Source organism: Amblyomma mixtum, chromosome 3, assembly GCF_055824585.1.
Source record: "Amblyomma mixtum isolate Tamu chromosome 3, ASM5582458v1, whole genome shotgun sequence".
NCBI lineage: Eukaryota > Metazoa > Arthropoda > Arachnida > Ixodida > Ixodidae > Amblyomma > Amblyomma mixtum.
In genome coordinates, this window is record NC_143014.1 from 60,789,240 (window position 1) to 60,808,879 (window position 19,640).

Here is a 19,640-nt window from a genome sequence, read left to right on the forward strand (position 1 = left end):
TTGATTCTAATTGGGATCAAACAATGATATTGACGCAGCGCAATTCGGGGTTCGAGCGCCCACAGGAGGCATAGTGCCTTTTCTACTTTCGCACTTTGACTGCAGGGATCCTTTGGTTTGGTTTAGTTTATTGGGGTTTAACGTCCTAAAACACCTCAGGCTATGAGGGGCGCCGTAGTGAAGGGCTCCGTAAATTTCGACCACCTGGGGTTCTTTAACGTGCACTGACATCGCACAGCACAAGGGCCTCTAGAATTTCGCCTTCATCGAAATTCGGCCGCCGCGGCCGGGATCGAACCCGCGTCTTTCGTGTCAGCAGTTGAGCGCCGTAACCACTGAGCCACCGCGGCGGGGTGCAGGGATCCTTTGATTTCATCAACAAATTTCTTCTCACTGTACCTACCTGATTAGTGATTTGAGGAAAGGTCTGCAAGCTTTGGTTGAGCAAAACCTGATTCTGATACGCTGCCTCTTGTTTCTAATAGTGCGCAGTACTAATACCCTGCCTCTTGTTTTTAACAGTGTGCAGTACAACGCCTTATAATGCTATGCAGGCAGTGAAAACATGCCAAATATTAATTGTGAAACTTTCCTTAAAATAAAACGGCATCTGAAAATGAATTTTGTGCAGTGCAAATATTTAAAGTGAACAGTAGCTGACAGAGATTGTAATCCGCTTTTCGATAGGACTAAGATTATCGGACGCTCGAGGGATAAGAAAGAGCGAGAAATTATCGAGGCCTTGGAAATCGCGAGGTTAGGGCCTGATAAGTGCATTAGCGATGCTTCAGTACACCTGTACCGCAAGGAGTTCGAGTTCCTTGATTCCACGAGATGAGTGTCGCTTCTGTTTTTTGTTTTTGTGGTTGGTGCGCATGCGCTTTGCTGCTGAAGGAAAGAGGAGTAGGTGGAATAAATCAGTTGTCAGTCTGCGTTTGTCCCGTGGGGTTCTCTTTCTCTTGTCCCGTCCTTTTGCGCAGTTACTTTTGTTCTCATAACAGTAGCTTGACTTAGGCATCGCGTGTGGCCTGTAGGACCGACTCTACCTGCAGTTATAGCAGTCTGCTAAACGTACTGATGGTCCCGAAATAAACTAAGAGGGTATAATTCAAAAGTTTTTGTTCTGTAGACCGAAGCAAAAGGTGGCGAATAGCGTTTAGGTTCAAGACTATCAAACTGCCAAAAATTAATTCAAAGCGTACCTTTAGTGGTGCCCGAAGCGCAAATCAAAATCTGAAACCGCGCCTGAACCTCGGTCAGGCTTGTGATTTGTGCTATCACGTATGACTACACAATCTATTCTCCTCATCCTTCCCATTATGTAACAAACCTTCATTCGGCGTTTCTTTCGATGATGGGCTTGTCCACGCAAATCTCTACACACTTTACATGATATAAATTTGGTCTCAGGATCTCTAATCTCCTTGCACGTTCTGCTTACAGGCTGGAGAAGGTTGTGCACAGTGGAAAGAGAGACGAGCGGGCCTACTTTCACCTGGCCATGCTGGCACTTGACAAGAAGGACCCCGTCGCCGCCGAGAACTGGCTACGCAAGGCCGTGCTGGTGAGCCCAAACGGAGCCGCACTTTGCGCTATATATCACGTAGTTGAAAAGTGCCAGGACTACGTCAGGGGAAGTGCCAGGGAAGCCGTCCTTTTCCTAGAAAACCCTTCGAATTTACGTTACCACCGGTGTCGTAGAATGTAGTGAGTAAAAACTCCCACCCCGAGATACACGCGAAGCGCTGCGTGGACTTGATGCGGAAATGCATTCCCACGATTTGATGCAGAAATTTGATTTGATGTCACTTAGTAGTGACTAAAGTCCGGCGAACAGAAAAACAGCTAGAATGTCTTCGAAACGAAACTATTTGGGCTGACTTCCTCCCGCAGAGAACTGAATCACTCGGCGGCGGCGTAGCAACTAGCGCGCTCGGCGGTCGTCGAACAGAATGCCCGCCGCTGACGGCCGTGCTCTTTTTAAAGCTGATAGCGAACATTCGAGATAAAGCTTGGGAAGTTACTAGAACATTCTGGCACAAAGTAGAATCGGCTCCGCCTGGATGCGATCAACGAGATAATTCTAGGCGCGTCTTGCGTCACAAATGAAGCGATAAAGCGGCGTGCCGGCAGCCTTGAAGCATGAACAAATAAACACAACAAACAAACGCTACAAAAATTCGCGGCACGCTATATATCACGTAGTTGAAAAGTGCCAGGACTATGTCAGGGGAAGTGCCAGGGAAGCCGTCCTTTTCCTAGAAAACCCTTCGAATTTACGTTACCACCGGCGTCGTAGAATGTAGTGAGTAAAAACTCCCACCCCGAGATACACGCGAAGCGCTGCGTGGACTTGATGCAGAAATGCATTCCCACGATTTGATGCAGAAATGCATTCCCACGATTTGCCTACGGACGTACCCATGTCATAGAGAAACATACTTACGTATTCCGCCGAGGCTACCTTCTTCCTCATTCTCTTCACCTTCTTCCATGCTCACATGGATATCGCGAATTACCTGGCCTCCTACCCACGGCAGCATGCTTGCAATGTAAAGTGTGGCCATGCATATACAATCATCGCGAAAGTGAGAAAGACCGTGGTAAACGACTTCGAAAGGATTTTGATCGCCTATGATTCTCTAGCGGACATCAAAACTTCGGTAAACGGTAGTTTTCCCATTTCGATCGCTTCTACCGGAATGCGACAGGCGGGGTAGGGTCGAGGGTCCAACTCGCAAGTTCGCACTCATCAGCTCAGCGCCGTAGGCACTGAGCCGCAACAGCAGGCAGGTTCGGATGTACTCCGCACTTGTGCAATACAGCCAAAAGCGCAGGTGCTAAACTAAGACGATTTTCATAAACAGTTTCTAGTATATTGTCTGAGGACGAAGACGGCGCAGTCGGGGCAGCGGTTACAATAATGCAAATTCGCACATTCCTGACATAGCCTTGATTACTGAATTACGACTCCCAGCAAACAAGCTAATCGTGTGATAAATTACTTTTACGCGTTAAATCTAAAACAAAATCACTGATTACTTCTGCAATTAGTTCCATTCAACTACTCTGTACAAGGACTTTCTCATTTTTTCCTCGCCTTGTGGAAAACACTATCTTGGTTGATTTGCAAGGTCATGTTAGACTAAGCTAAATAATAACAAAACAGAGAAATCTAACTCTGACGGGCATCTCAACGCTTCTCGGTAGAAGAGAAAGATAATGAGAGCACATGCGCCACGCGCCACACGTGTCCTCGAGCCGCTCTCGGCGCAAGGCACCGAACGAACCTATCACGTCCACCCGCCAAGACTTGTCTCTGACCGCCAAGGCTTGCGCCTCAGCTGCCTTCAGTGACCGGAGTTGCCCGAGGCTGCCTCCCAGTCCAGGACGAGGAGGTGATGCCTAAGCGCGATGATCAAGGGAAACCGACGGCGCTGGCGCCCTTCGGAGAGGATGACGCCACCACTTCGCACAGCCACGGAGCTCCCGGGGGAACATTGCGCTGCGTAGGAGCCGAGGACAGTTCCTGCAGATGGAGTGTCCCTACCCTACGGAAGACTGCTGTCACGCGCCTTTTTTCAACAGCGCGTCACAGCAACAGGACTGAGCGGCAACAATCTTGGTCACCCTGTAGATATTTCTTCAAGCCTTTTGGCCGTTTATTACATGGCAAGCGGCTGGACGCCCACAAAGAAACGTGCCCCCTCCATGCAGAGGTAACCAGCGTTCGTCTTTTCACCAGTGCTCCGAAGAACACTCCAGGACCTCAGACTCCAAAGCGCCGCCATGGTCCTACCGAGAGCCTGACCTTTGCAATAATCCAACAAATGGAATTCCCTGGAGATATAGATGTGCGCGCTGGTCAGCATGGACAGCTTGTCGAAGCTGGAAAAGGCGCGGGGCACCACGTCACCCTTGTCCAAACGCGGCGCGCAACGGTACTGGTTGCACATGGTCTGCAACGTCATCGCTGCGAGGGTGACCACATCATGCTTTTGGTTCCCGACCACGCTGCCAGTCGACTCCAAGGAACTGCGATGAACAGCGTTCTGGAGGCACCGGGTCCTCTCGCTTCATACGGCTTCGACATCAGAGACTCGAAACCACTGGCGGTCCTGCCGGAAGATCTCGTCCAGGATGCTGCTGGTGTCGTCTGTCCATCGAAAAACCCTCCTGTGTGTACACCAACAGCCTTTCCACCATCACACCTCCGCACCACCGAAGGCGCAGAAGCACTCGCCATCCTGCCCCAAGATCTAGCTCAGGATGCTGCTGGAGTCTTCCGTCCCACGGCGACTCTGGTGACATGGCTGGTGCCCCTGCGCCGTCTGCCCTCCCCGACGTCAGAGAAGACGAGGAAGAACTTGTGCACCAGCTGCAGGCTCTCTGCTGGACTGCCGCTGGTCTCCCTGACCTTCTGATGAAACCCCGCTGGTGGTGCTTGTGCTGCGCATTGTTCATCTGGCTTCCGTGTGCTCCAGGAAGAGCCGGATAAACTCGGGTACGAAGCCGCGCAGCACGACAGCATCAGGTGCACCACGGCTGAGGGTCAGCGGGACGTCGAGGTCAAAGGGAGGCTACAGCAGGATGGCTGCCAGCAGGAGGTGGTGGGGCACAAGCTTGCCTCATCTTCGTTATGGGTGCAAGATACTACCGCGACTGACGGGTGGGTGAAGGAGTACAGCGGCTGCACAGTGATCCCAATGTTCAAGGCACCGTGTTCGTCCGTCTTGCCATCGCCATCCGTAGCCTCGCCACCAGAGTCGCCCCCAAAGTTCCCACTTCCGGTCATGAATGGCAAGTGGGAAGATAGGAACATCGGTGGGACGTTGTGAGAAAGATAGATGTAATATCGCCTCAAACGTGAGGCTCTATAATCAGGACTTTGTCGTCGGCAAACTACTGCTAAATTTAATATTCCGATCTATTCAGAAGCATTAACGCAAGTTAGTAAATATGCAGCTAAGCATTGGCATCTTAACGTCCGCGCTGCCGGTAGAAATGGATATTATTTAGTGAATATAACCACGCGTTCCTTCGTGGCTTAACTATGACTACCGAACTCATGGGCCACGTTCTGTTGACAGAGTCAACACCGCTGTCCTCGTGCATTTGCGCCAGAATTCTGACTGCAGTTAAGAGGGCGCTTATAAGGCGGGAGAGTTTAGCACTGCGCAGCAACGTGCTCTGTAGCATACCAGCCGTCATTAGCTATCAAAACTTTGTGCCCGGGAGCCAGATTGCGTATGACACAGTCGACGCATTGACTCTACCCGCTGACGCGGAGGACATTTTCGGTTGCTTTGAAGGCGCAGTGGCAGTTGATCTGCGTTTCCACTGCCAATGAACTTCTTCCTGCCATGAAATGGAATGCCATTCATTTGAAATGTATTTGGAATGCAGTTAGTTGATCATTCTGAGCGCAGTAAAGTTGTTGACCGGACGCAGAGCGGTCTACCTTCTCTCTCTATCTTTAATATTGAATGCAGCAACTCCTGCGTCATCGAGCAAGGGCTAACTTTCCGATAGGCGTGCTGAAACCTTTATGTTATTCAGCGAATTTCACTTTGCAGCAGCTCATTTTGCTTACACTAAGCTCTGTTGAACTGCAGCTTTACATGCAAGCCGGCCACGTGAGCAGCTGCCTTAGCCCTGGTCGCTTGCAGGCACTGATGGTATACGGCGGCCGCACATTATTCGAGGTACCATCGCTTATGCACCGCCCCACGCTCACCGCTTCGCTGCAGTTAACTTGCGTGGGAGGAAAGCGAAGACTCTGGTGACATGGCTGGTGCCCCTGCGCCGTCTGCCCTCCTGACCCATAGCTTTGCGAGGACTGCGCGGCGTCTCGCTATGCGCCTGTAATATTTCCATCGTCCCTTGGAGCTATGCGCATGAATTTGTAATTTCAAGCACTGTAGCGTCCTGTGTGCTCCTGTACTTGCGCTCGTGTAATAGCTCGAGTGTGCTTAGTACGGCCAATGATTTTTTTCTCCCAACAGCTCACTGTTTTCTTCTTAGACAGCTTTTCTCTGATAAAACGGTATGGCATGTGCAGGTAAACGTCCCAAAGCTGCAAAAGAGAGACTGTAAATGAGGGCTCCGGATTACTTTCGACCACCTTTAACGTGCACTGACATCGCACAGTGCACGGACGTTTTTACAACTCGCCTCCGTCGAAATGCATGCACTGCGGCCGGGATTCGATCCCGCGACCTTGAGAAGCAGCTGTCTCGACCATGGTCTCAACGCCGCTCACTATAACAAGCGTGGCAACGGAGCCGTCTGCTACAGAGAGCGCTAAGCACCTTGCACTACTTGCAAGAGAAGAGAACTCGCCGGGAGGCTAGTGCAAACGTGCAGGAGAACTCGTGCAACACTACGTCAGATAGAGTGCCCAAGTGCAATCTTCACTGGCAAATCGAGGGCGTGAGTGCAATGCCGCCTGAACTGGTGCAGAAAGTGCAGCCAAATCGAGGAGACAACAGCCTTGTAAAATTTCAATGCCTGTCATATCAGCCGAAAATGCAGAATAAAACCCTTTCCTGCCTCAATCCAAGCGCCCGCTCTCCCACCACTCGCTAGCTTTTCTGCCTATCCTGGCTCAGGGTGGTGGCCTGCCAAAACTGCCGTTTAAAGAGCTGCGAGGCGAGCTGGGCAGCGAAACCGAAAATTGGATTGCTGTATCATTCAGAGAACGAAATAACGCGAGGGCGTACTTTCACCCCCACCTGAACCGCATGACTACAGGTGGGCTATTATCGAGAGCCACCGCTCCCTGGTTCGTATGTCCCGTTTATTTATTTATTTTGTCAGAAATCGCAAATGCAGGTGATCCGTGCTAGGTGGCTATCAGCCCACGGCAAACAGCGACCTGTACAGCACATTAAGTGGCCCGGGTGTGAACGCCCAGGTCAGAGCTGACCAACACGGCCTCCCATTGCTCGAGAGTAGGAACTTGTATTAGAGATATCCGGCGGCGGCACCTGTTTACAGTTCCACAATACGTGATCTTAAGTGCCGATTTCACCACAGAGTACATTCAGCGTCTTAATCACCGGGAGAGAATTTTCATAGTAAGGAGTCATGAAGGATCGCGTCTGGAGTCACCAGCAGGTGGTCTCCTGCTCCTTATCTAAGTTTTTGTCTGGAGATAGAAGATCCTTCTTTCTAGTTTAAAATCGTTAGTAATGTCGTGATATGATGCTAGGCCGTCCTTGGATAAACTCTCAGTAACTACCACTTTTCGTATTGGGCTCACGAATACCCGAGCTTTGTTGTGTGCCGCTTCGTCACTAGGAATCCCCGAGTGAGCCGGGACCCTTATCAACTCAATAGTTCTCAGTTTTTTAGTTCACCCGATATGTTCATTGCTGCCTGAGAAATTCTGCTCTCACGGCGAATTTAGAGTCGCTTCGTGTAATATCACCGTTGGAGTTATTGATGGCAAGGGCGATAGCCGCCTCTTCCGCCGTTTCTGAGGATCTCGTTTCAGTAGTGCCGGAGACAATCAGTCTGCCTGGCGTGTCCATCACCCCTAGTGCGAATGCTTGTTTCTGTGGGTATTCTGCGGCATCTACATATACCGCTTGTTCATGTTGGCTGTACATTCTGTGTAGAGCTTAACTTTGCCCTTGCTTTCCTTCTCCCCTCGCGGTTGGCAGGATTCATATTCTTTGGTAGTGGCGTGACTCGTATATCCTGAGCGACGCGTTTCGGTATTTGTGTCTTTGTATCTAGCGGTGGCAGCACGATACCCAGTGCTAGGCGATCTAGTATGGCCCTTCCTGCTTTGGCGCGGGAAAGCCGGCCTCGCTGCATTGTTGAGTGGGCTTCCTTACGCTCGTCTAGGGTGTTGCGTACTCCTAGGCCGGCCCAGGATTCTTTCCGTGGAGGTAGAGTTCGGTAGCCCTAAGGCAACCTTGCATGCGTGCCTAATTATAGCCTCTACTTTGCTTTTTTCAGTGCCGTCTAATTTTAGGTATTGGAGTGCGTAGACAAGCCTGCTTAGTACAAATGCCTCTAATATTCTGCAGAGTTCTTTCTCCTTCACTCCCGTCCTTTTGTTGACAATTCGTCTGATTAGTCTTACTGTAGAGTTGGCGGCTGTCTTGAGTCTTTCTAATGTCTCCTCCTTATTCCTGTTTGAAGGAGAAGTCCCAGGATTCTTAGTTTGAACTTCCTCTACAGTGAGCCCTTCCACCCGTATGTTAAATGGAGACGGAGGTTTATAATTTTTGACTCGACGGCCTCTTGGTGTGTCTCTGATTGCGAATAATTCGGACTTGGAGGGCGAGAAGGTTCGCCCTGCTTTACCCGCCAGGTCCTCTGTTGTTTCTAAAGCTTGCTGCAGGGTATCCTCTATCTGACCATCGCTGCCATTTGTGGTCCATAAAGTGATATCATCTGCTTAGAACGTGTGTTGCAGCCCCGGAATGGCACTTAATTTGGGAGGAGTTTAGATTAGTGAGAGGTTAAAAAGGAGGGGTGCAGGACTGAACCATGAGGCGTTCCTTTACCTCCTAGTGATATGGAATGTGATTTGATCTTTCCAGCTGTTAGTTCTGCCGTTCTGTTACTGAAAAACGACTTAGTTATTGAATTTTTTTCCCCTGGCTTAATATCCGGGAGATTTCTGAAGATAGCATCGTGCGCGACGTTACTGAAAGCGTTGTTTAAATCCAAGCCTAATATGGCTTTAGTTCCTCTGACAGTTTCCGTGTCCATTATGTCTGCCTTGAGTTGCAGCATAGCATCTTGGGTGGAACGATTAGCCGTGAAGACTCGCATGGAGCCTGGAAGTAAGTTATTGTCCTCTACGTATTCTTGTAGGCGGTTGGGAACTATACGCTCCATTAATTTTTCCAAGCGGGATGTCAAAGAGATTGGGCGTAGATTCTGCATACACTTCTTGCTTGGCTTCGGGAGGAATGTAATCTTTGCAAGTTTCTATTCTTGAGGAATGGTGCCTTCTCACTAGTACTTGTTCATGAGATCAGTGAGAGCTCGCACTGACCCCGCGTCCAAGTCCCTGAAAGCTGCACTAATCTCATCAGTTGACTCGGTTGTGTTGATGTGGTCTGTGTAGGGTCAAGAAGGTGTCTGAGCAGATGCCAAGTCTTCTTTTACCAATGCTGACCATTCATGCGGTCAAATCTGCCATCATTGTTGGTATTAAAACTCTAGAGTATATGTTTAAATTTGTCTCTGTAATTGCGCTAATCTCTTTTTAAGAGTTCTGTTGCATTTATTCGTCTTCCAGCGGTTCTGCTAGCTGAAATGTGCTTGCCACATGTGCAATAGCCTAGATTCAGTGACTTCTGCCTCTTCTTTCATGGCCATTTCAGCGGTGGTAGCTTTAATATCTCTTTTTAGCGGCTCTACTCAGTCCCTGAGGTTTTCAATTGCTGCGTCTGTTTTTTCTTAAGTCTCCGAGTTTTTCCCAGTCCGTAATTTTTACTTTGTTCAAGACTGGTTTATGCTTTGTTCTCTCAAAGGTGGTTGGTGTAATGTAATGGTCGCTACCTAGTCGTGTGTTAGTCAATTTTCCATTTCGTATGTTCCTGACCAGGGTGAGGTCTGGCGAGGCGTCTGTACATACGATGTTGCCTATAGTCTCGTGCTGTCTTGAGGGTAGTTCAGGACAGTTAGGCCCAAGTTTTAGGCGGCTTCCCATACTCTGTTGCCTTTGGGGCTAGCTCTAGTGTATCCCCATTCTGGGTGTGGGGCGTTAAAGTCCCCTACTGTTAATATCTGAGCTTGAGCGGCTAGTTTCAAAGTCTTGATAAGTAACTCTGATAAACCAGTGGCCTTATTCTTGGGTGGGCTGTATACATTAAGCAGAAACAAATTTATATCTCCTCGTTTCTTGGGGACAATCTCAAAGAGGACGTAGTCTTGCCTTGAAGCTTGTGCTTCCCGTGATTGTGCCAGCATCTTATCCTGGTGGTAGATATGCCTTTTAGCCCGGGATCTGACCGCGCCACTAGCTTCTTGCATTGCAATTATGTCCGATGGACATTGTCGTGCTTTAATGTAAAATTGCAGATTCCACCGTTTGCGTCTTAAGCATCTGCAATACCACTGCCATATTTTTATTTGTTGCGAGAGGGCCATATTGTTCACCCACTTTTTGCTGTAATGATGATAAGCCGTTCCCCAGTGCAGTCAGCTTCTCCATCACTTGTTTAAACACAGCCATAAATTCTGTTTGGAACGTTGTAAGTTCCACTGTTAAAGCATCAACGTTAGGCTCTAAGTTTCCTGCTCCTCTAGGTTGCCTACCTTAATCTCTATGTTTTTCACCCTTTTGGTGAGTACGTTCAGGTCAGCCCTAAGGGTTCCTGTGGCCCTAGCTGGCTGCGGTACATCGCCTTCAGAGACTTTGGCAGCCCGTTTGTTTTCGTTATTCTCCACGCGGGGAGGAGTCTTTTTAGCTGGGGTACGTTTCCCCGTTTCCATAGCCTCGTATGCGGCGTGTGTTCTCGGAGCGGTTTGCACAGCTTTTGGTTGTGGCTGTGATGTTTGTTCTCTTGAGGCCATTGGGAGTTGATGGAGCTCCGCGACTTCTTTCTTTAGTCACGCGTCTTCCTCGTCTCGCGCTTTTAGTTGCTTTTGGAATTGTTCTCTGAGTTCCTTCTCCCGAGCGCTCATCTGTTTGGAGGCCGGATTTGGCCAGCTCACCTTTTCTTTGGGTGTGCTACTGCTTTTGCCTCGGCTTGAGCTTCTGCTCTTCTTTCCATCGGCCGCCCCCGTCAGCAGCGGGGAACAGCTGGATCTGTCTCTGGCCTGGTTCTTTGCTTGGTCCCTCGCCCGGCTCAAAGATCGCTGCCTGGATCTCGGCTGATGCTGCACGTGGCGCGGCGGCGCACCCACGTTAGGCTTAGGTGGTTGTCTTTTCCGGACCATGAGGTGGTGTTTGCAGTTTCGGTTCCCGGTGTGGTGTGCCCCGTGGCACACGATGCAGTCGGGTGCGCATGAGAGTGGTTCCAAATCAGGAGGTGCTGGATGGTCCTTGCCGCATCGGTGGCAAAGGTTAGCCTTGGGTCGGTAGCATACGTCGGCTCGATGTCCGGATCCTATACAGTTGTAGCAGGATTCCACTTGTTCGCGGTAAGGGTGAATATGAAGGACGGATTCCGAGTAATAAGTCTGGCTCGTAATTTTCTTCCCTTGGAATGGGATCTGGGTCGTTTTTGAGCGACCCATTTGACAAGCGTCGACGATCACGACACCCGAGTTGCGGTTCATGAAGCCTTGTCGGTCCTCCGGCGAGCTTCCGTCGTATGCTTGGTAAATTACGCTTTGTACCGAGTCGTCTGGCGCCGCTACGTACGTCGCCACGCCATAATTGTGACCTTCCAGCTGTATAGCCTTGACTCCGGCATACATTGCAGCTCGCTGGTGTGCCGGGGTGGTCACGGTGAGCGTGTTATTGATGGAGTTAACACGAATGGTGTCTTCAGTTAGCGCGGCCTGATGCGCCGCGCTAACTACCTTGCACATGGCGAGCTTGAGTTGACGCGGTGCAAAGGCGTTTAATTCCAGCTTCGCGGACGGCAGACTATTTTATAGTCGCTCAGGGGGAGTTGCGGTAGCGGAAACTCGCCTCTAAGTAGGGGACGACTTCCGTGTCTTTTTGGCGGGAGCGCCGTAGTTAGGCTTGCCCCATATTAGTCCTCGCGGCGGCGGCTTTGTTGGCGTCGTCTTGCTTCAGGCACCAGGCGTGGTCTTGTAGGTGAAGAACGGTTTCCCATTTCCCGGATTCAGGCTCCGCAGGCGAAATGTTGTCCCCCTCGACAGTGCAGTTCATCGTTGGGAGTTGTGGGCTGACTCGAACAACCGAGCACAAGGTCCCGACGTCCGTGAAATTCGCGACAAAATGGCGTCGACTTGCCAAAGTTGGTGTCCACGGATCTGGGGCAGCGCTCAGAAGACATTCCCAACAACCGTAGGTGTGAGGATGCAGTTAATCCAACAAATATTGGCCATGAAGCGGGTGCCCATGTGGAATACGTCCGCACAGCTCGGCGTCTTCGTCTTCGACAAAGCAAAATAGAGACAAAGCTGGGAGGAGTAACCACATCTTGACGGTCTTTTAGCGAATACTGCAAGAGAGGACGATGAGCTCGTGTAATGCTCGCGCACCTTGAAGAATACGTGTGTGGTGGGGGCGCCATCTGGCTGAACGACCTGTGGACAATTCATACAGCGCTGCAGTCCGTCTTTCCTCACCGCATACGGATCACCAATATCGACCAGTTCGGCCTGGGTGGCATCGTGTGCATGTCGCCGAACCTGGCATTTGTTTCAGATTTGTTCAAGTGCTCCTGCATCGCAAATCATCCGGTGAAAGCTTTCGTATCTATTTATCTATTTTTTTTCGTATCAAGATGTGCAGTAGCGCCCTCTGAAGACGTTGCTTGGTAGTATGGCGTGAACGTGACGTGTTCCAGATGCAGATGTCATCTGCATAAGTCGTTATGCGCACTCCTCGCGGAAGGTTTCTTGTTATGTGTTTAAGGGTAATATTCAACAGGAGAGGGCTGAGCACAGCTCCCTGAGGCATGCCCCTGTGCACTGCGTGAAACAGTGTTGGACCATTTGGAGTGCTCACAAGAATTTCTCGTTCTTTTAAACAGTGCCCAATCCATTTGTACAGCCTTCAAAGAATTGTTGAAACCATGTTCAAGGAGCTTCGTCCGTGATGCTGACTCTCGATGTCTGAGCCGCACAAAAACGTTGCAGAAACTCTTCTCAGCTGTCGTGATCGCTATTCGTCGCTTTACTCGCGTGGATGACGGCGTAACAGTACCGACTGAGACTGTCAGTGTTATCTTTGCAGGAGCGGTGAAAGTGCGGCCATTAATCTTTAGAGTTGACGCGTTTGCATCCCTCTCTCTGCAATGTCGCAAGTGCTGAAGCTTCGTCATAATGCTAAAGCCTGTAAATCGAGTTGCCGATGCTGTGCATGCGGTCCAAGGAGAATCATGGCCCCCATAGGTGTTATGGGCAGCAAGATAAATGTTGCTTATGTAGTGGTGGCCATTCTGCAAACTATTCCAACTGTCCTGCGCGGGCTCAATAAGTTCAAGTGTTTGAGGTAATTGACAAGCGATGTTGCTCTAGGCGAGAGGCCATTGCTGCTGAAAAATAAATGGCCCGTGGTTACTCCTTTTCGCAAACAGTTGCAGTGGCGATCGAGAAAGCCGTGGCGAATGTCATGGAGCGTCTAGTGCAAATGCGTCACCGCGAGCATTTCGAAACTCATGGCTTCCCAAATGTCTAATTTGCTGCAAGCCTCCACTGCCTTTGCTGTGTATCCTTGGGTTTCTGTTGCACCTCCTCATTCCTCTTGTTCTTAACACTCTTGTTGTCAACGGTCAAATCCTCTTCATTTAGGAGAGCAGAAAGTTGGGCAAGTTGGTTGATATGCATACTGAAAAAATTGCGCAGAAAAAACGAGGACGAAGCAAAGACAAGACCAGGACGAGCGCTAACTCACAACTGAAGATTTATTCCGAAACACATGCACATATAAACAGGAAAAAAAACAAAAAGAAAACTAATCATACCAATCTGACATTAAGAACATCACATGTCACCCCCCTGCGTACCCGAGTGATTTTGCCAAAAAACAGAACTCCCTATCAGAGAAGCGGACGGAAGTCTGGCTGACGCATGTATCTCCGCTGATCTCCGCATATGATGATGATGATGATCTCCGCATATGAAATGCTTCCATGAGTTCCCGCACAAGTTGGTCGCTATGCCTAAACAGAATTGTTTTTTCAAAGAGCGGTTTACACTGCCGCTTCTTATCACCGGCATTACAAGTGCGGCAATGTTTTGGGAGGTTGTCAAGGGAATCTCCCCTGAGTAATCTTCGGTGTTCACCTAATCTTTCGTTGACACATCGCCCTGTTTGGCCGATGTACACCGAACCACAAGATAGCGGCAGATTATACACAACTCCCCTGGTGCAAGGAACGAACGGGGCTGTGTGCTTGATACTGCACTCATTTTTTCTCCCTTTCCTACTGCCGCCTCCTTCCTTCCGGCTGCTCACCTGGGAACAGATTGAAGCCAACTTTCTAGGGGCGGAAAACACAACAGGGACGTTGTAGCGTCCGGCTACGTTCTTCAGCCCATGCGCCAACCTGTGCACGTATGGTATAACGGCAACCCTTCGCCGGTCTGTTTCCCGGAGTTTGGGCCTCGAACCTGCCTTGATCCACCTTGACAACATCCCGCAGGCTTCCACGATTGTTTGCGGGGGGTATCCACTCTGTTTCAGCCTTTCCAATTGTGACGCAACACTTTCATTCATGACATGTGGGCACGACTTAAAAATGGCCGCCTTAAGACATGAAGTGACTATCCCATTCTTTATGACTTTGGAATGGCCAGATGAGTAATCAAGCAATGATTTCTTGGCCCTGGGATGGTATGCCCAGCAAACGTGTTTGGGGCGAAAATGCAATGACAGGTCTAGGAACTGGAGCATTCCGTCTCTTGGTACCTCTACTGTGAAGTTGAGACCGGGGCCACACTCTTTGAACAATTTGAGCACGTTGACAACATTGCGTTGCAGGTTAGGTTCAGAAGAAAACACTAAATAATCATCAACATACCTACATATTTTCAATACTAGGCCATCTGGTTTCTGTTCAATGGATCTATCTACCTTCGCCAGAAAAATGTTGCTAACACAACGTCCCTGTTGTGTTTTCCGCCCCTATAAAGTTGGCTTCAATCTGTTCCCAGGTGAGCAGCCGGAAGGAAGGAGGCGGCAGTAGGAAAGGGAGATAAAATGAGTGCAGTATCAAGCACACAGCCCCGTTCGTTCCTTGCGCCAGGGGAGTTGTGTATAAGCTGCCGCTATCTTGTGGTTCGGTGTACATCGGCCAAACAGGGCGATGTGTCAACGAAAGATTAGGTGAACACCGAAGATTACTAGGGGAGATTCCCTTGACAACCTCCCAAAACATTGCCGCACTTGTAATGCCGGTGATAAGAAGCGGCAGTGTAAACCGCTCTTTGAAAAAACAACAATTCTGTTTAGGCATAGCGACCAACTTGTGCGGGAACTCATGGAAGCATTTCATATGCGTATCAGCGGAGATACATGCGTCAGCCAGACTTCCGTCCGCTTCTCTGATAGGGAGTTCTGTTTTTTGGCCAAATCACTCGGGTACGCAGGGGGGTGACATGTGATGTTCTTGATGTCAGATTGGTATGATTAGTTTTGTTTTTGTTTTTTTCCTGTTTATATGTGCATGTGTTTCGGAATAAATCTTCAATTGTGTTGTTGTTGTCCTCTAGATAATGGCGCGTACCCACTGCGGGGGATTGGCCAAGACACAGGCGGCAACTGATAGGTGTACAAAATGTTAAACAAGAAAATAATGGTTATGAAAAATAAAAATAATTATGATAATAATAGCAATTAGGAAATAAATGAAAGGATCTCAGATGGGTAATTGAAACAGGCTAAACAAATGCTGTGAGATCGGTGACTGAAATAGAGAACGGGGCTAAATATTCCACGTTTCAGAAAGCTTTCGTTCCAGAGGAATATTGAGCATGAGAAAGAGCAGAGTTTAAGACGGCAGCCGTTTAGTGTCTGTAAGGAAGTTTTGCATGGCGGAGAGCACATTCCAGTTGCTGTGCCCAAGGGAGGAAGCCCCAAGAGACAGAGCAACCCCGGCAGACAGACTTAGACCAAACTGTCGTAACGGAAGCTCCAGCAGGCGGCTCCGTAAAGAGGAGAAACGGCGGCAGGTCAACAAGAAATGATCTATCGTTTCGGGTTCTCCGTAGAACGGGCACAATGGGGAGACCGCCAGACCAGATCTATAAAGGTAGAAGTTTAAGTGAGGCACGCGACAACGTAGACGCGTGAAGGAAACCTCAAGCTTGCGTGATCACCATCTTTTACTGCACCACGGGTAAAGGAGATGCCGGAATTCGGGAGAGGAGGTCAGAGCTGATGCTGCGAATTCTTTCAAGAGCAGATACCTGCGAAACCTGGCCGCCGTAATATATGCGCTGGGTGGAAGCACAGATACGACTGGGCCTTGAAGAGATGCCTTCACCAGGGTATCGGCAACCTCATTCAAATGGATTCCTCTGTGCCCAGGCACCCAGACCAACCGTAATGAACACACGTGGGGTGGAACTTCGCCCCTTGATTCTAGCGCTCGCCTGGTCTTGTCTTTGCTTCGTCCTCGTTTTTTCTGCGCAATTTTTTCAGTATGCAAATCCTCTTCAGCCGAGAATTCTAAAATTGCTATTCTCTACACCGTATTTTACTCATTTGGTGCTCAGTGCGTTTGCAGTCTGTTTAGTTCTTTTTTTTTTTTTTGAGGCACGAAGCTGCACGCATTACTACGTCCTCTCCAAGGCACAGCGCCACTGCTTCTGGTTAACCAGCGCAACGCTGGGGAACCAAAGGGCAACAATTTTTATCAGAACGAATCGGTCACTGTCCTTGGTTTTGTGGTGCAATGGTCTAGTGCTGCGTTTTTTTAACGTGTAAGGTAAGAGTTTGGTTCCACTTGCTCAAAATAACTGTTTTCTCGTCTTTATATTTACTCTAAGTAATAGCAGCATGTAAATTATTCACGATTCCGCTTTCCTCTATGTTAGCAGCCCTAGCTGCCTCAGCTTTGTTCTTTGCGGGTTTCGCGTTGCCGTCCCGTTTGCCGTGTGCTACCTTCGTCGTCGTCCGGCGGAGCGCGCTTGCTCAAGGTCACGTGACCGGAAAAATCAGTGACGGAATATTCGCGTCACGGAAAATTCATTGACTACCTGCTCGGCAAGCAATTTACAATCGAAACAGACCACAATCGAAACAGCCGTTGGTACCTATCGTTATGTCAAAACGTATTGATGACCTTACACCGCGGCTACAAAGCGCGGCTCCCGCTTTTCAGCGTAATTCACACGACGTTATCAAGCTTGTTATATGCGTCTTTGATTGTTGGGTTCTTGCTCCCAAATTCGAATTCATGAGATTGTCATCGTTTCTCCGCACGCATTCTGCTGACGTGAGAGCGCAGTTATCGCCACAGAAACGGGAGCCGCGCTTTCTTTCAACTGCCGCCCGAACCCATTGGCGCTTATCTTGGAACTAAGCACAACACGAAGGTCTGTCTTGGACAGCACGAAAGGCGCGAAGTGAGTGATGTTTTTTACAAAGCACGGATGAGAGCGCTGTAATCGCGGCGCATTCGGTCGCACGGAGCGCGCTGTCACGTGGTATTTTTTTTTTTTTTAACTCCGCGGGATTTCGTTTTTCCCGACTAAAAACGGCCACGCTAAATCTATCTCGTTGGAAGTACCTGGGTAGGACAAAAATTCAGGGGGCACTTTGACTGTCTAAAGTGGGTAGAGGCGGAAGCGTTTTCCGCACCACCTTCGCTGTTTCTGTGGCACCGGTGGCGTCACATATAATTGAGTACTAATTACTAAGTGATGACAAATCAGTAATTAATGGTTAATTACTGATTAATGCCTGAATACTAATTAACTGCTAATTAATGACGCTTAAGCTTCGCCTTTAGGAGTGGGACGCGACAGCGCGTTGTAGCGCTGCCAGGGAGTCCACGGAACACCACCCGTTCAGCGCGATGCCTTGCCCTTTGAACGCAACGCTTTTTGAGGAAAGGAAATGGCGCAGTAATTCTCTGTCATCTCGGTGGACACCTGAACCGCACCGTAGAGGAAGGGAGGAAGTGGGAGTGAAAGAAGATAGATAGAGAGGAGCCGTGATGAAGAAAATGAAAATTGTATTTGAGGGAAGAAAATTACGCAGGAACTGTCTCACAAAATTCAGGGGGGCACTTTTTTGACGTAAAGTGTGGTCACTGATATCCTATGGAACGCGACAGCGTCTTGCAACGCTGCCAAGGAGTCCATAGAACGCCATCGCCCATTCGGTTCTACGCCTCGCTCGTCAGTAAATTGGTTTTTGAGGAAAGGAAATGTATCTGCCTCTCATTTGTCGGTGGACACCTAAACCTCGCGGGAAGGGAATGGAGGAGGATGAGAGTGAGTGAAGACACCGTATTCACTAGACGCGCCTTTGTTCATTCCAAACCATCGAGCTGGCATGGCGGAGTGGATAGCATGCTCGTCTCTCACGCCGAAGACCGGGGTTCGATTCCTGAGCTCGACGAATTTCTTAATCAGTTTTATTTATTTATATGGCCTGACTAGTAAAGCTAATTAGGCTAATTAGTAATTAAGCAATTAACTAAGCTCAGTCCCACTTACTTGGAGCATCACTATACGATCCCTTCGATTGGTTGCATGGTTACTAGCCAAAGTACAATTGGTCCCGTTTGAAATTCGCGCACTGTGACGTCACGACCGTTTCCACCAATTGAAAAGCGTGACATTTTCTGTCGACAACTGCTGCTTACAACGATGAGACATTAAAGGCTTCCGCCTTAATATTTGTGGAGCTCCACAACTTTCCTATTGACGCCTGAACGTTTCAAGCTATATTTAAAAAGTTAATTTATTTATGTCGACTAATTATTCAAATAGGACGAGCGAAAAAAATAGTGCTGTAACTTTAGATAAACCCTAACAACATCCACGCGATTTCAGTTCTGAATAACGCTTAAGTTTTTTTTAAATATTGGTCCAAGTTAGCTGGGACACCCTGTATAATCAGGATGCAAGAAACGGAAATGGCACACAGCCAGTTAGCGCAGCGCCCAGACGCAATAGTATGCATCCTCGTCGTTTATTGGACAACTATGATTTCACCACCAAAGAAACTATCACCAAGCTCATTATACGTTGTGTCATCATTTCATTATTCATTTTAGAAACAAACTAGCGCTGATCACTCGCCGTATCATTGGAGTAAGTGGCCGTCATTTTTTTATATTACATTTTGAGATGCTTTTGAGCCATAATCGCTGTTTATTACGCTCTGGACGTGAGACGCAGCAGGCAGGTGACACCGTGAGTTTGTGTTCCGTGGTCTTTAGAGAACAGAATTACACCGTTGAACGCAACCAAGTCATCTGAGCAACTGCCTTTGTCTTGGACGCATGTAAGCAACCATGCAAGACCATCTGACCATAAATTTATTGGGACTCCGTCGCTGTCGTGGCGCTGCAGCGTAGCACCTTCGCTGTAGAGGAGGCCTTGAGGCTTCTCGTCGGGGTCCAGGACTGCGCACTGCGACAGCATAGGTCATTCTCTGTGGTTCTTGTGTTGTTTGTAGCCGTCGATGCCTGGCGCCTGAGTACGTACTGGACATCTTCCCAGAAACGTGCATGGAGTGTCGGTGCTTGAGGCTGCGGCGACGATGGCAGCATCTGACTGCAGCTTTCCTCAGAATATCTCGCGAATGGCATCCTGATGGTTATCCCAGCTTGAAGCCATGCCTTCCGGGTGACATGCCCAGGGAACTTGGTTGTTGGTTCAGACGAGCTCGTGCGTCCAGGTTTTCTGGATGGTGGATGTTTCAGTGATGAACTTTGTGATAGTCTTCGGTGGATTGTGTACTAGACTGACGTGGCTCCTACGCATCAAAAAGTTTACCTTCTGCTGACTGACAAAATTCGCTGATTGGTTGAGAGAGGTCACGTGATCTTTCGACGCCATCATGACCT

General features: G+C 49.1%; 2 protein-coding genes across 2 annotated transcripts in view; both read left to right on the forward strand.

Annotated features, from left to right (window-relative positions):
• LOC149350366 (protein O-mannosyl-transferase Tmtc3-like) overlaps nt 1-19,640 on the forward strand; it is a 359,942-nt gene that overhangs the window by 307,276 nt on the left and 33,026 nt on the right. The window contains exon 20 of the mRNA XM_089579380.1: nt 1,444-1,564. Coding sequence (XP_089435506.1) covers nt 1,444-1,564 — 121 coding nt within the window. The remainder of the gene's footprint in view (nt 1-1,443; nt 1,565-19,640) is intronic.
• LOC149350367 (uncharacterized) lies at nt 3,402-4,424 on the forward strand. The gene has a single exon (XM_089582453.1). The coding sequence runs from the start codon at nt 3,402-3,404 to the stop codon at nt 4,422-4,424; it is 1,023 nt and encodes a 340-aa protein (XP_089438579.1).